General features: G+C 40.0%; 1 protein-coding gene across 2 annotated transcripts in view; it reads right to left on the minus strand.

Annotated features, from left to right (window-relative positions):
• Positions 1-14,607, minus strand: part of LCP2 (lymphocyte cytosolic protein 2) — a 460,964-nt gene that overhangs the window by 284,275 nt on the left and 162,082 nt on the right. For both annotated transcript variants that reach the window (XM_073620738.1, XM_073620739.1), the window contains one exon: positions 12,864-13,035. In XM_073620738.1, coding sequence (XP_073476839.1) covers positions 12,864-13,035 — 172 coding nt within the window. The remainder of the gene's footprint in view (positions 1-12,863; positions 13,036-14,607) is intronic.

Consider the following 14,607-nt stretch of genomic DNA (forward strand, 5'->3'; position numbering starts at 1 on the left):
CATCGCAGGATCCTGGGGACAAGGTAAGTATACCACATCAGGATCCTGCAATGCAATGCAATGTGGCTCGGGGTTACCGCTAATGGTGCTGAAATTTAACCCCGAGCCACACTCGGGAATACCGTCAGGGAGGCTACGCCTAAATGTTGCATCACCCCCACCACAACTATATGCATTGCACATGGTTGTGGGAAAGTTGCAGCACAGACCTTTTTTGGCTGTGTTTGGTGAGTGGTAGTGCCTGCCAAAGGCAACTGGTGATATAATTCTTGCTGCAGTCACGAAGCAAAGCATTGCGGCTCCAGACCTGTTGGTTTCACTTGAAAATGATGTACTAATTGCATTTGACCACACTAATAGTGCAAACTTCAAATCAACAGACAGCATTTTCATTGGCTACCAAACAAGAAAGCATCTGTCTACAGTAGATGATTTGTCAGCAGTTCAACAGTTCATGATCCAGGCAACAACAATTTACACAAGAGCTGTAACAACCATTAAAAAAATGGATGCCCATTGCAAAAAGAATCATTCAGCTGTTGGCTTTACTAAAACTTCAGACAGGTCTACTGCCAAATCTGGGGACATTATTGAACTTGTAAAGAATTCTTCCCCCATCCGATTTTGATGCACTGCATACTGAATTTATTGAATACCAAGTGACAGATTTCACTGTTGCTGGGACTGATTCTTATTAGCACAAGGTAGGACAAAGCTGTATTATCCTTCAGGACATTTTGAAAGTACCTACATTTCGACATCTGGTTAAATTTGCAAAAACTATGCTTTTCCTTTTCCATTGAACACCTGAGGTAGAACATGTGTTTTCATCAGTGACATTAATGAAAACGGATCTTAGGAACAAAATTTCCATTGCAATGATGGAAGGACTGCTGTCAGCAAAGCGTGGCCTAGGAAGAATTACTCAGCAAATGCTTCAACATGTTGATACCACAATGTATGACCGCAAGTTTGAAACTGTATTCGAGCGTAAACATAAACCACTGGGCATATCTTCTGCTGCTGGTAACATGTATAAGGACAAAGATGATGATGGGGTAGTGGTTCTCAACCCTGTCCTCAAGTACCCCAACAGGCCATGTTTGCATATTTTCCTTTATCTTGCACAGGTTCCTTAAAATCAGAGTCAATGGCTTGGTATTTTGGACAGCTATTTTATCTAAGAGATATTCCCAAAACAAGGCCTGTTGGGGGTACTTGAGTAATCAGTCTAGGGGTATGCTTTTCTGACTTTATTGCAGAACTTGGGTGGGAGTAGGGTAACTGTGGGATACTCCAGCAACTTTAAGCAGCAATTTAAGGACTCTAATCTTCCTCCTAAGAATATGAGCACAGTCCTTGCTTGTAGCATATTATAGGGCTGAGCTGTACCAGGACACCATCAACAATATCCTCTTTAAGCATCACTGATTCATACTGACTATACTAATACAAGAGGGAATGCAGCAGCGCACAGTCTAAGGGATCTCTCACACTGGTCTGTACTTAATGTCCATGGATAACTGGATGGCACCTCCCAATATCTTCCAGACACCTACTCCTGTGATCCTAGACCAGATCCTCAAAAGACAGTCCCTTAGTCAGCTCCAATGGACTTCATCAGAATGGGGAAATAAAGAGGAGGCCATATTTGGCCGTCCTTTCCTCATGGGATTGTGGCATCGGCATTTAGGAAGGTATTAAAAGGTCCCTCAGGTAATTTTAAATTTGATAGGTTGTTTAGGGTCAGGTGATTCAAAAGGTTATAGAAGTTTAATAGACTATTAGGGATTGGGCAGTTAAGGTCAGGTGTCATAGAAGACTCTAGAAGGTTAGCTAGTATAGCAATGATTGGGCAATTTAAGTCAGGTGTTTTAGAAGGTTCTGGAAGGTCAAGAGGTCAGTTAGGATTGGTCAGTAAAGGTCATATGACCTTTAGAATATTCTAGAAGGTATCCTATAGCCTATTTAAGGGAGATTTCCAGTCAGGATTTTGCCAGACGCCAGAGAGATTACAGCGCAAAGAGATCAGGCAAAAGTAGCTATAATACTGGATCCTGTATTTCCCTGGCGGGATGAAGACCCTAATTCGTCAGTTATTAGAAAGAGCAGAGGCGGCTGGAGGAGAAGAATGGATTCAAACTTGCCTTGCCTTACCTGCGGGTCAAGACTCTGGGGAAGCTGAAGGAAGATTGGAAGAAGGAATGAGAAGAAGCGTTGGAGCCGGTGAGAGTCAGCATCCATGTCGGGTTGCTGTACGTGAAGTAATTCCGGCGCATGCAGTTCCGGAGGTCGAGAGGCAGGAAGACGTCACACAAGCTGGAGAAGAAGGGCGGAGAGCGAACAAGAGGAAGCGGTTTCCGAGGAGGAGCTTCAGTCCGGCGCCGCCCGTACAGCCTGACGTAAGGAGAGAGAGAGGCCTGTTTCGTCATCGGGTAGTCGGCGCGCATGCGCGACTACCGCTACTGATTGCGGTGAAGAGAGAGCAAGTCAGGTAACGTCTGCAGCCACAGTGCAGTCGCCTGAACAGCGGTATCCAGTGGAACAGCAGCAGAGGATCATCAGCCACAGTGGAGAAGCAATAGGGGAACCTAGTTTGGTTCCTCCTACTATTACAGCAGCCGGCATTCCTATCACTGTGCGGTGTGCTTCACCATTGGTTTCTGATGGAGTCAACAAGGTTATTAATAATGATGGTGAGTTTACAGCTGTCTCCCAACTTTCTGAATTGTCTTCTTCTTTACAGCAGCTTATTGCAGTTATGCGTGCTCAAACAGTATCTCAGGCAGGGATGCCCAGAAGCATGGACGATAGTACAGCAGGGGTTTGGTCTGCTGTTTTAAATGAACCAAGCCCTATACCTCAGAAGTCTATTGTGTCACAAGAGGATGTCAGCCCAGTGGGCACTGGGCCTGAGAAAGGGTTCAGGGAGTGCATGCCTTGTTTTATCTCTCCTCTGGGTTTTCATCTTTCTTCCTCTTTGCGGGAGAAAATCTGGAGAGAGGAATTTATTGATCTAAATTTAATTCTTCCTCTTTCTAGAGAATTTCCGAAATATGAGAGGAGGGATGAGAAGCCGGGGGATGATCGGCGGAAGCCGTTAATTAAATCATTTTACAGTTGGCTACAAGCCTTTTGTATTTATGCAAGTGTTTTGTGTGAGAAATGCCCATCAAAAAGCTCTTTATTATTTCAACATATTGACATTATTTTAGAAGCTTACAAAAGTTTTAGTGGGTTTTCATGGTTGACTTATGATGAGGCTTTCAGACAGAAATTGGCAGTCCGACCCTCTTTGCAATGGGGGTCTAAAGACGTCGGTCTCTGGTTGAATTTGTTTTTACCTCAAAAACAGCCTTTTTCGCGTACAAATAATATTGCTTCCAATTCTGCTACAGGTACTAACTATAAGAAAGGTTTGTGTTTTGCATACAATGATAGCTATTTTAAATGGTTATCTGCATGCAAATATAAGCATGAATGTGCCTTTTGCTCGGGAAATCACCCGATATCTAAGTGTTTTCGGAAGCTTCAGGCAAGTCAAAAAGAAGGTTTTTCCAAAAGCAATCACGCCAGTGAGGTTTTAAAGAATTCTTCCTTGGCTACAATTTTATCCAAACCTTCAGATGGCATCTCTGCTAATTGAAGGTTTTTCTACAGGTTTTTCGTTACCCAAATTTCAAGGTACTGGTTGTACACAGGTAAATAATTTAAAATCGGTAAACGATTACCCTCATCTAGTGCGTAAAAAATTATTGAAAGAAGTGGAAGCAGGCAGGATGGAGGGACCTTTCAATAGCCCCCCTTTTGACGATTTTCGGATTTCACCATTGGGTTTGATTCCTAAAAAAGAACCGAATTAATTTTGTCTCATCCATCACCTGTCATTCCCTTTTGGTAGCTAATTAAATGATCAAATTGATAGTGATTCAGTGGCAGTTTCTTATACATCTTTTGACACGGCAATATCTAAGCTGCGTTCATTAGGGGCTAATGCACTAATGGCGAAGGCTGATATAAAATCCGCTTTTCGGCTTCTTCCTTTAAATCCTGATTGCTTTAACTCATTGGGTATTAATTTCGAGGATAAATTTTATTTCGACAAGGCCCTGCCTATGGGATGTTCTATTTCATGTTTTTATTTTGAGGCTTTCTCCACCTTTTTAGAATGGGTGGTATGTAAAGTAACTGCCTCTGACTGTTTTATCCACTATCTGGATGATTTTTTATTCATGGGTGCGGGTAGTTCAAACGATTGTTTGCATTTACTAAAATCTTTTCAAGTAATATGCAATTATTTTGGGATTCCTTCGGCGGAAGAAAAAAACATTTTCCCAACTTGTTGTATTGAATTTTTGGGGATAACTTTAGACACTATAAACATGGAATTTAGATTGCCCAATGAAAAAATTTATAGACTTAATCAGCTTTTAAGGTTATTCATTAGGAGACATAAAGTAACTTTAAAGGAGATGCAATCATTGTTAGGTCAATTAGCATTCGCAACACGAATTTTACCTATGGGAAGGGTTTTTTCCAGAAGATTATACACGTCTATTTCAGGATTAAAAAATCCGTCATCACCTATTAGAATCACTATGGATATCAAACAAGATTTAATGGTTTGGTTACAATTTTTGGAAAAGTTTAATGGTAGAGCCCTGTGGCAACAGGACTTTATTATTGATAGTGACTTTAAACTTTCAACTGATGCTGCTGGATCGGTTGGTTTTGGGACAATTTGGGGAAATCATTGGTGTTCCTCTACTTGGCCTCCCAGGTGGATCACGAATGATTTTTGCAAAAACATTGTTCTTTTAGAACTTTTTCCTATTATAGTATCTTTAGAACTCTGGGGTTCTTTCTTTATGAATGAGAGGTTGTTATTTAGCACTGACAATAAGGGTGTTGCTTTTGCGGTTAACAGCCTTTCATCCAAATCGCCTCCTGTGGTTGCCTATTTGCGTCATTTAGTTTTTCTATGCCTACGATGGAACATTTGGATAAAGGCTAAGTATATTCCAGGTAAGACTAACATAATTGCCGTTGCTCTATCTCGCCTACAGATGGATCGTTTTTTCGAATTAATGCCAGAGGCGGATGTGGTGGGGTCACCTTGCCCGTCGCATCTGTGGGATCTGATTTGATATTTCAGCATATTAAGGATTCTGTAGCCCCTTCTACTTGGAAGAATTATACTTCCTCATGGCTCTTATTGTCTAATTTCTTATTAGCTTTGAATGTTACTATTTCTGCCTATTCGGAAAGTGTTGTGCTGTTATTTCTTCAGTCGTTAATTCAGAGGAAATATTCCTGGTCTCATATTTGTAAAACTTTATCGGGGATTTCTTTCTTTCTTCGCCTTTACAGCCTGTCTCCATGTCATAGTTTTTTCTTGGTGAGACAGGTTTTGAAGGGATATAAGAGGATCAATTTTAGGAAAGATGTTAGATCTCCGATAACACCTGATATTTTGTCAAGACTTTGTATGGCAACGGGGCATGTGTGCTCGGCAAATTACGAATCCGCGCTATTTTCTTCGGTTTTTACAATAACGTTTTTTCTTCTTACCTTGTTCTAAAGCAAGTACATCAGGAATGTTATCATCAAATGTTCAGTTTCTATCGGATGGTCTATGTATTTTCCTGCGTTTTAGTAAAACAGACCCTCTAGGTTTAGGGGCCTGGATAAATTTGAAAGAATGTACAGATACTAATATTTGTCCGGTAAAAGCTTTACGTTTTTATTTTGAATTGCGACCCAATATTTCAAAATTTTTATTTATTCACAAGGATGGTTCTCCTCTAACTATTTATCAATTTTCGGCAGTCTTGAAAAGATGTTTAGTGTATTTACAATTGAGTCATTTAAAGATCACATGTCATTCATTTAGAATAGGAGCGGCTACTGAGGCCGCTCGGATTGGATTACAAGATAATATCATCAAGAAAATAGGGAGATGGAGTTCTAATTCCTTTCAATTATACATTCGTCCTTATTAAATTGTTATTTTGTTTCAGGTACTCACCGCACAGTGTGGATTGTGGGTCATTCTTTTGTTTTTTGGGCACAACAGAGAGCAGCTCATAGGATATATTCTGAAAATATGGGACTGGATCCTTCATCTTTTCGCATTCATTGATATGGACGGAGGGGTATGTTGTGGGAAGATTTGGTTTTCGAGTTAGGTAGATTATATGCTTTATATTCTTCACCGGATATAATTGTAATTCATCTTGGTGGTAATGATATTGGGAAAGTGAAGACTTTAGACTTGATTTTTTCTATGCAGGACACATTTAGATTTTTGCGGATCAATTCGCCAAACACGGTTTTGGTTTTTTCAGAAATTATTCCACGTTTATGTTGGTCTAACTCTTTAGTTTTCAAATCTCTGAACAAAGTTCGGAAAAGGATAAATAGGGCTATGGAAAAATTTTTAGTCCCCAATTTAGGTTTGTCGTTTCGTCATATGGAACTGGAAGGAAATTTGCCAGGTTTGTATAGATTTGACGGCATACATTTATCTGAGGTAGGTTTAGATATTTTTAATTCTAATTTGCAAACATGCATAGAGTCGGCCGCGGTCTGGGGTTGTGTTGACAGGAGAGTTGATGGTGTCAACTCTCCTGTCGTTTGGGAGATTTAAGAAAAAGATTTGATGATAAATGCTGAGTCAGCTCGAGTCTCAGTGGCTGGGTTAAGTATGGTTTATTGTTAAAATAAAGTTTGGTTGAGAATATGCTTTATGAGAATGGATTTGATGTTATAAATAAATTTGGTTTGGTATCAAAAAAGAAAAATAAAACCAATAAATCAGGCCGTGGCCAATTATATCCAATAATAATAGAATAAAGAAGTATTATTATAATGAAATGGGTGTGTTGTCTATTTATTTATTTTGCTATGCATGTTTGTGAATTTGCATGATGCCTACTATCCCAAATAAAGGGGAGGCCATATTTGGCCGTCCTTTCCTCATGGGATTGTGGCATCGGCATTTAGGAAGGTATTAAAAGGTCCCTCAGGTAATTTTAAATTTGATAGGTTGTTTAGGGTCAGGTGATTCAAAAGGTTATAGAAGTTTAATAGACTATTAGGGATTGGGCAGTTAAGGTCAGGTGTCATAGAAGACTCTAGAAGGTTAGCTAGTATAGCAATGATTGGGCAATTTAAGTCAGGTGTTTTAAAAGGTTCTGGAAGGTCAAGAGGTCAGTTAGGATTGGTCAGTAAAGGTCATATGACCTTTAGAATATTCTAGAAGGTATCCTATAGCCTATTTAAGGGAGATTTCCAGTCAGGATTTTGCCAGACGCCAGAGAGATTACAGCGCAAAGAGCTCCCTGCCCTAACCCCCCCCCCGTCGCGGCCAAAGATTTATGTGGTGGCTCCCTTTGGTGAACAATCAAAGGGGAGATTTAAGAAAAAGATTTGATGATAAATGCTGAGTCAGCTCGAGTCTCAGTGGCTGGGTTGAGTATGGTTTATTGTTAAAATAAAGTTTGGTTGAGAATATGCTTTATGAGAATGGATTTTATGTTATAAATAAATTTGGTTTGGTATCAAAAAAGAAAAATAAAACCAATAAATCAGGCCGTGGCCAATTATATCCAATAATAATAGAATAAAGAAGTATTATTATAATGAAATGGGTGTGTTGTCTATTTATTTATTTTGCTATGCATGTTTGTGAATTTGCATGATGCCTACTATCCCATAGGCCCCCCAGCTAGCTTAGCTGGGACCTCTATGAGCAGCTGACAGATGGCAGGCCTGGCCAGAATGCAGCAGCCCTCCTGGCTGGGATCTCCACCTCCAGAGCAAGAGCCCCTCTGTTCCAAGCCTCAGAGTATTTATGCTCCTTCCCAAGCACCACCTGGGCACCTCTCCCCAGGGATTGGCCAAGGCTACAAAAATATTCAGCTGCAGATTTGATTATTCCAGCCCACAACCTTTCCAGGCAGGGGGAAGCAGTAAACCCTGCAGCCAGTGAAACACAGAACAGACTAAAATAATCACATAATAAAAAGAAAAAATGTGCACTTGCATTAAATACTGTAGATACTTAAATCTATATTCGTGTGTAATTATCACAAACAAATGAACTAAAATCAAAATCACAATTGGTTCTAAAGAGGAAAATTTCAAATAGGAAATCGCTATGCTGCACAACAAGTGGCGACATATAGATTAAATACTGATATAAGCCCTTCAGTACAAATAAATACAAAAACTTTTGTGCAAAAAGGTTACTCCACCCAAGTGCATAATTACAAATGTGAAATTTCAAAAGGGCGACATAAGTCGCAGAAACGCATGTCCAAAGTTTAAAAGTTGCATCCCATTGTGTGTATAGAAGAACAGGGGGACGTGAAGGGACTTCCAGCCACCAGTGGATCCAAAGGGTGATAACAGATGTATCCTTACCAGACACATTGGACCTCCTTTATAGCAAGGTCTTAGAAGCATGCAGATTTAGCCCTCTGCAGGGACAGGAGATGACAGCTCAACACGCGACCAGAGATGATTCCGACACTTCTGCGTTGATGTAAACACTCCCTCGTCTTGGAACTCGTGGATAGAGAAGGGGGGGGGGGAGAGGGGAGAAAAACTCCAATAGTGTAGTAGGTATAAAAAGGATTTTATTGCCTCAAACAACCAGGCATCTTGTTGCGAAAAACATCCAAAATATAATAAGGCCGGCAAAATTTCAATCTAAAAACAGCAGAAACGCCGTGCTGGGTTACATGGGGCTCTATGGCGAACTGGCGTACACTGCATAGCCACGCCCTACATGTTTCGTGATACGTCACGTCTTCTAGGCCCCTTTGAAGATGTGACATACCACGAAACATGTAGGGAGTGACTACGCAGTGTACGCCAGTTCGCCACTCCCTACAGCTTCTAAGACCTTGCTATAAAGGAGGTCCAATGTGTCTGGTAAGGATACATCTGTTATCACCCTTTGGATCCACTGGTGGCTGGAAGTCCCTTCACGTCCCCCTGTTCTTCTATACACACAATGGGATGCAACTTTTGAACTTTGGACATGCGTTTCTGCGACTTATGTCGCCCTTTTGAAATTTCACATTTGTAATTATGCACTTGGGTGGAGTAACCTTTTTGCACAAAAGTTTTTGTATTTATTTGTACTGAAGGGCTTATATCAGTATTTAATCTATATGTCGCCACTTGTTGTGCATCAAAGCGATTTCCTATTTGAAATTTTCCTCTTTAGAATCAATTGTGATTTTGATTTTAGTTTATTTGTTTGTGATAATTACACACGAATATAGATTTAAGTATCTACAGTATTTAATGCAAGCGCACATTTTTTCTTTTTATTTTGTTTCTTCACCTCATTGATATTTGTAGTATTTGTTGCATCTGTAGTTACACCATTTTGTTGCTTGGTAGCGCAGGTTTTTCTTTTCCTTTTTTAAAATAATCACATGCAGTTTAACTGATTACAGTGAGCCAGTAACTACATTTGTGGAACCTAGAACCTAGGAGGGTGCTACATAGAGAAGAAATGAAGTGTATCAATGACTTAGTTCCTTACAGTTTCTAAGCACATGGTATACAGTACATCTCAGAAAATATCAGCTTGCACAATTTTTACAATAATTGATCCAAATTGCATAAAAAGGCAGCTTAATCAGTCTGTATATATCACTATCAGTAGAGATCAGGAACTGAAGTGTACCATCAGTAGAGATCAGGAACTGAAGTGTACTAAAGTCCACAAGTGACTTAGATGTCCTGCTGTGGGTTGTCTGAATCCTGTGGAAACTCAACTGATTTCGCTTTCTGCTTCAAGAAAACAGGATTTTTTGTAGAAATAAAATTGTATTTTGTATTTAAAATTGCATTTTCTATCCTATATAAGTTTCTCTATATAATATATATATATATATATATATATATATATATATATATATATATATATATATAGGGCTTTTTTTCAGGGGGAACTTGGTGGAACTCAGTTCCACCACCTCTGGCTCAGACCCTTTGGTGCCTGCTCACCACAATCACTTGTAAACACAGAAGTCTGGTTTCTATGTTTACAAGTGACAGCTCTGTACTCTGTATGTAATGCAATCCTGGTATTTAATGCCCCTTTAAGACCCTTCTACTGTTCATGAAATTTGACTGACCACACCCACTATTTGATGTGATTTGAAGGGTGTGTGTAGAGGGAGGGGTTTTGTGGGGTCGTGGTTAAGTTCCAGCACCTAATGTTTGAGAAAAAAAGCCATATATATATATATATATATATATATTTATATGAAAAAAGGGGCTTGTGAGGGATAAATTATAAAGGGTGAGGTACTTTATGAACAAAACAACATTCCTGTCATTCTCTAAAAATGACATGGAATATCTAAATAAAATACCATACACTCATTGCATAGTATATTCATCATTCAGCTTCCTATCACACAGGAATACAATACATCTTCCAATGTTGTTCCATTGCACAATGGAAAAAGCTCTTATGCCACGTACACACGGCCGAACTTGCCAACGGGCTAAACTCTGTCGTCATTTCCGACGGAAAGCTTTAGAACATGTTCTATATCCGAGTCTGTCGAAAATGCCAACAGAAAAAGTCCGATGGGGCATACACACGGTCGAAATGTCCGACCGAAAGCTCCCATCGGACTTTTTATGTCGGGAAGTCCAGCCTGGTGTACTCGGCATTAGAAGCAAAGAATGCCACTGAAAAAAAAAGAGATTTTCCCCATGGGGTGTACCTATACAGAACAAAGTGAAATAAGTAAAATCGTTTTCCCTTAAATTTTATAGTAAAGGATAAGCACAATTATTGCAAGTACAATTTAAATAACCAACACTGCAAAACAGATAATTCTTATTACACAACAAAATAAAAGAAATCAACACATTTAAAATGTTCTGTATAGTATTCCAGATAAAACTCAGCAAGATGAAATATTGTCTTCTGTATACATGGCTTGGCAAAAATTAGTACTATATCTAGAGTTCATTTACCAAAAAAATCTTTTTGTTTTGTTTTATGGGCTTGGCCTCTCTTCGCCCATAAAAAAAAACAAAACAAAAGTGTAGTAATATGCCATAGCATAATGTTCAAGGAAAATCGGCTAAATAATATTTGACATCAAGAAACAGCACCACAACATAGCTGTATGTGACAAGATTCCCCCATGTGTCGCTGTAGCTAAAAGGTTATGTTGGTGTTTTTTTCTGTCTTGCACAACTTTTCATTCAGACTTGGTTCAGAAGTTTCCGATTATGCACCAGTGGTTGGCAAGAGAACCTCCCACCCCCGCTGACTTGTCAACTGCCACATAAATGTTAGTATTTCGTTTTTGGGCCTTATCCCTGTAGCACCCTTCTCTTAAAACAGAACTACAAGTAAATTTAGCTTTCCTGTGTTGTACAGTAGTTAACATGGCTGATTTATAGTCCTTGATCATTTGGATTTTCTGCTAAGGCTGGTTTAGCTGTGGTTCCTCCCTTCTGTCAATAGGTGGCACTGTTACCTTTGGCATTAGTACGATGAGCTACAGTGAAGTTAGGTTATGACTATAGATACTTTTCTCAGCCAATCAGTAAGAGTTTTCTCTGGCCACTGAGCATGCTGGGAAATAGTATAAATCTTTGGGGAGATCAAGTGATCAGGGTCCTCCCACCCAGGCTGCGATCTGGTGTGGAAGTGTGAGGAATAACTGCTGCTGGGTAGGCCTGAAGCTTGAGGTCTAGCCATGTGCTCGATGCTCTGAAAGGGAGAACCCACTCACTGGAGGCATGGAGGAAAGGATGGGGACCTGAGATGAAGTACCGGAAGTTACTCTTGCATGGACCGGGGATCCATGGTGAGCCCGGGAAAGCATCAAGATGGAATCATCCAGAGAATTCCTGTACCTGCTTGTGAGTTCTTTTTCAGTTGCTATAGGAGACAGCTGTTGCTACAAAGGTACAGATTGCTGGTAACAGCTTAAAGGCTCTTTCTGTACTGCTGTCTACCTTTTCTACTTTTTGTTCAAGAAGTCTGCTAGTCTTCTGCTTTATTTGACTAAGGGTGTCTGGTGCCCTACCCCTCTCTCCCTGAATTGTTTGCTGTTCTGAGTAGTAAACTCCCTTTTGTTCAAGCATTAAAGTGACTGGCGCCCATCTTTTCTACATTACCCACCATGCCTAGCAACCTGCACCCTGAGGTGAAATGTCAGCCCCCGCTATCTCTGGGGGTTGTCACCATGCCTCTGGAGGTCAGGGCGGCTACATGCCCATTGATAACTGATAATTTTGTGCTCATGCTCTGTGAAATCTAATATATGTATGATTATATCTCTCTGGCAAGCAGTTTATTGTGCCTACATTATCCTGGTGTTCACCAAGTACCAGTCTTCGTGCACATAAAGAATCTGTGGTGAAGGTAAGTTAATATGTTTTGTACTAAGTGACTAAGATCAGCTTTAATCTGCGTCCAAACAGGGACACTTCTGCCATAAAAGAACACAATTAGTTATCAGGTTCACTTGCATATACAAATAAGTGTCTAATGACAACCTAAATGTTTTCTATTTCTCTTATACTTCCTTACTAGTGCAAATGGTAATTTGTTACTCAGGTTCATTTTAAAAAAAAAATGCAAAAAAAAACCAACCAACCAGGTATTTATTCACCACACAAGGTCAGTTTAAGGATTTGTTAGGGAAAAAAAATAAGAAAGTAAAGCAGGAGGTTATGCATTACTTTCAAATTAATGATAGTATAGCTGTTGTAATATAGCACAGAAGAAACTGACATGTTATAGACATTTTAAAAAATATTCTTTTGCCTTCCTTCAGTATTTAAATGCACTATTCTATATTTACCAGCATAAACTGGGTTGCCACAGGGTGCCCTGGATGGATTTATCTGAATAGGTTCATTGGATGGTGGAGGTTCATAATCTACATCACTGTTGCCCTCCTCCTCATCTGCATTAGGAGATTCATAGTCTGCCTCATCACATGATGCATCTGGATCTTCATAATCATCGTCATCCTGTTAGACAAGAAGAGTTATGGTGAAAAGCATAATTTGACATTTTATTTTGTGGCATAAATCTTGCTGTCATGTGTTTGGCTGCTTCATTCCCTAGTGAAATCTTTTAGCAGTCTATCAGTTATGACTGCCAACCAGACAACCAGGCCAATCACAGCAGTTAGGTCCTACACCTAGAATGTATCTAAAGCATGTGGAATCTCAAATTGAAATAAACTTTAAGGTGTAAAAACAGCAAACCTGAATAATACTTGAGTGGGCTGAATCTTGGGTAAATGCGAACATTTTCTTTTTTTGATACAGTAGAATTTCAGTATACATTATATTTATATCATGTGTATTTTTTCACTATTTTCTGATTGTTTTCATATTGACATTTGAACTTATGGGCCCATTCCCACTGAAGCAGAGAGCCATACATCTTGAAAAACAAGTGCATCCCTGCACTCAGTAATGATAGCTGTTTGGGTGCCAACTATACAGATCTACAACGGGGTGTGGCTGTATGCTGCTAAAAACACACAGCTAAGCATTAACTTGCATACAAGGATGGATGGGTGGCCCTGGATGCAAACTGTCTGTATCCCGGGGCACACATTCGTCCCTGTAAACAAGTAAATGCTTGAATGTGCTTTTACTTGAATACAGACAGTCTATCATTGATTTGTACAGATGGCTGTACACTCTCGGGTGCAGAAATATGCTTTTCATGTTGTATGGCCCTCTGTGTCCTTGTGAATGATCCCTATTGCCTAATTTATAGCAATGGCAATTAATTCACATGGATACTCTTTGCAGGACTGAAAAAATGTTATAAGAGGCATTAGCAGAGTTTGACATTTACTCTGTGATAAAATGCCAGCAGAAGATCGGAGCACAGAAAGTAACTCTTACCAGCAGTAAAGTGGTTCTTAAGCCTTAAGGTTTTTCACCCTAATGCATTCTATGCATTAAGATGGAAACCCTTCTGTGCTGCAGCTCCCCTCCAGCCCCCCTCCCCTTTTTCTTACATGAGCCCGATCTAATCCAGCAATGTGCATGAGAGCAGCGGCTTCCGCCGCTGTCTCCCTCCTCATTGGGCAGATTTCTGTCAATCAAATTCCGTGACACGAACAGGGGCAGGGCTCAGGAGCGAGCATGCATGGGTGCTGAAGAGGAGGTGCCTAGAGCGCTGGGGGGGGGCCCAGAAGAAGAGGACCAGGCTGTTCTGTGCAATAGCATTGCACAGAGCAAGTATAGACTTTTTTTTTTAATTAAAGTGGATGTAAACCCGAATTTTTTTTTTTTTTATGTCATAATATAGAGTATAAGATTTCCTATCATTTGAGCCCAGTCTTGTCACAAAGAGTTAATCCACCTCTGAGCAATCCTCTTTTATTGTTCAGTGAGATAAATCTTGACAAACAGAGAAAAACTTTGTCAAATCCTCCCCCTTGCTGTGAGTGACAGGTGATTTACATATCTCGTGCACTAGCCTAAGACATGCATTATTTTTTAATTTCCACCTCCACTCCTTTCTTCTGCTGCTCTGCAAGGATTGGCTGTTCCACACCTCAGCATAATTGGGCATGC

Source organism: Aquarana catesbeiana, linkage group LG03 (assembly GCF_042186555.1).
Source record: "Aquarana catesbeiana isolate 2022-GZ linkage group LG03, ASM4218655v1, whole genome shotgun sequence".
In the NCBI taxonomy this organism is placed as follows: Eukaryota; Metazoa; Chordata; class Amphibia; order Anura; family Ranidae; genus Aquarana; species Aquarana catesbeiana.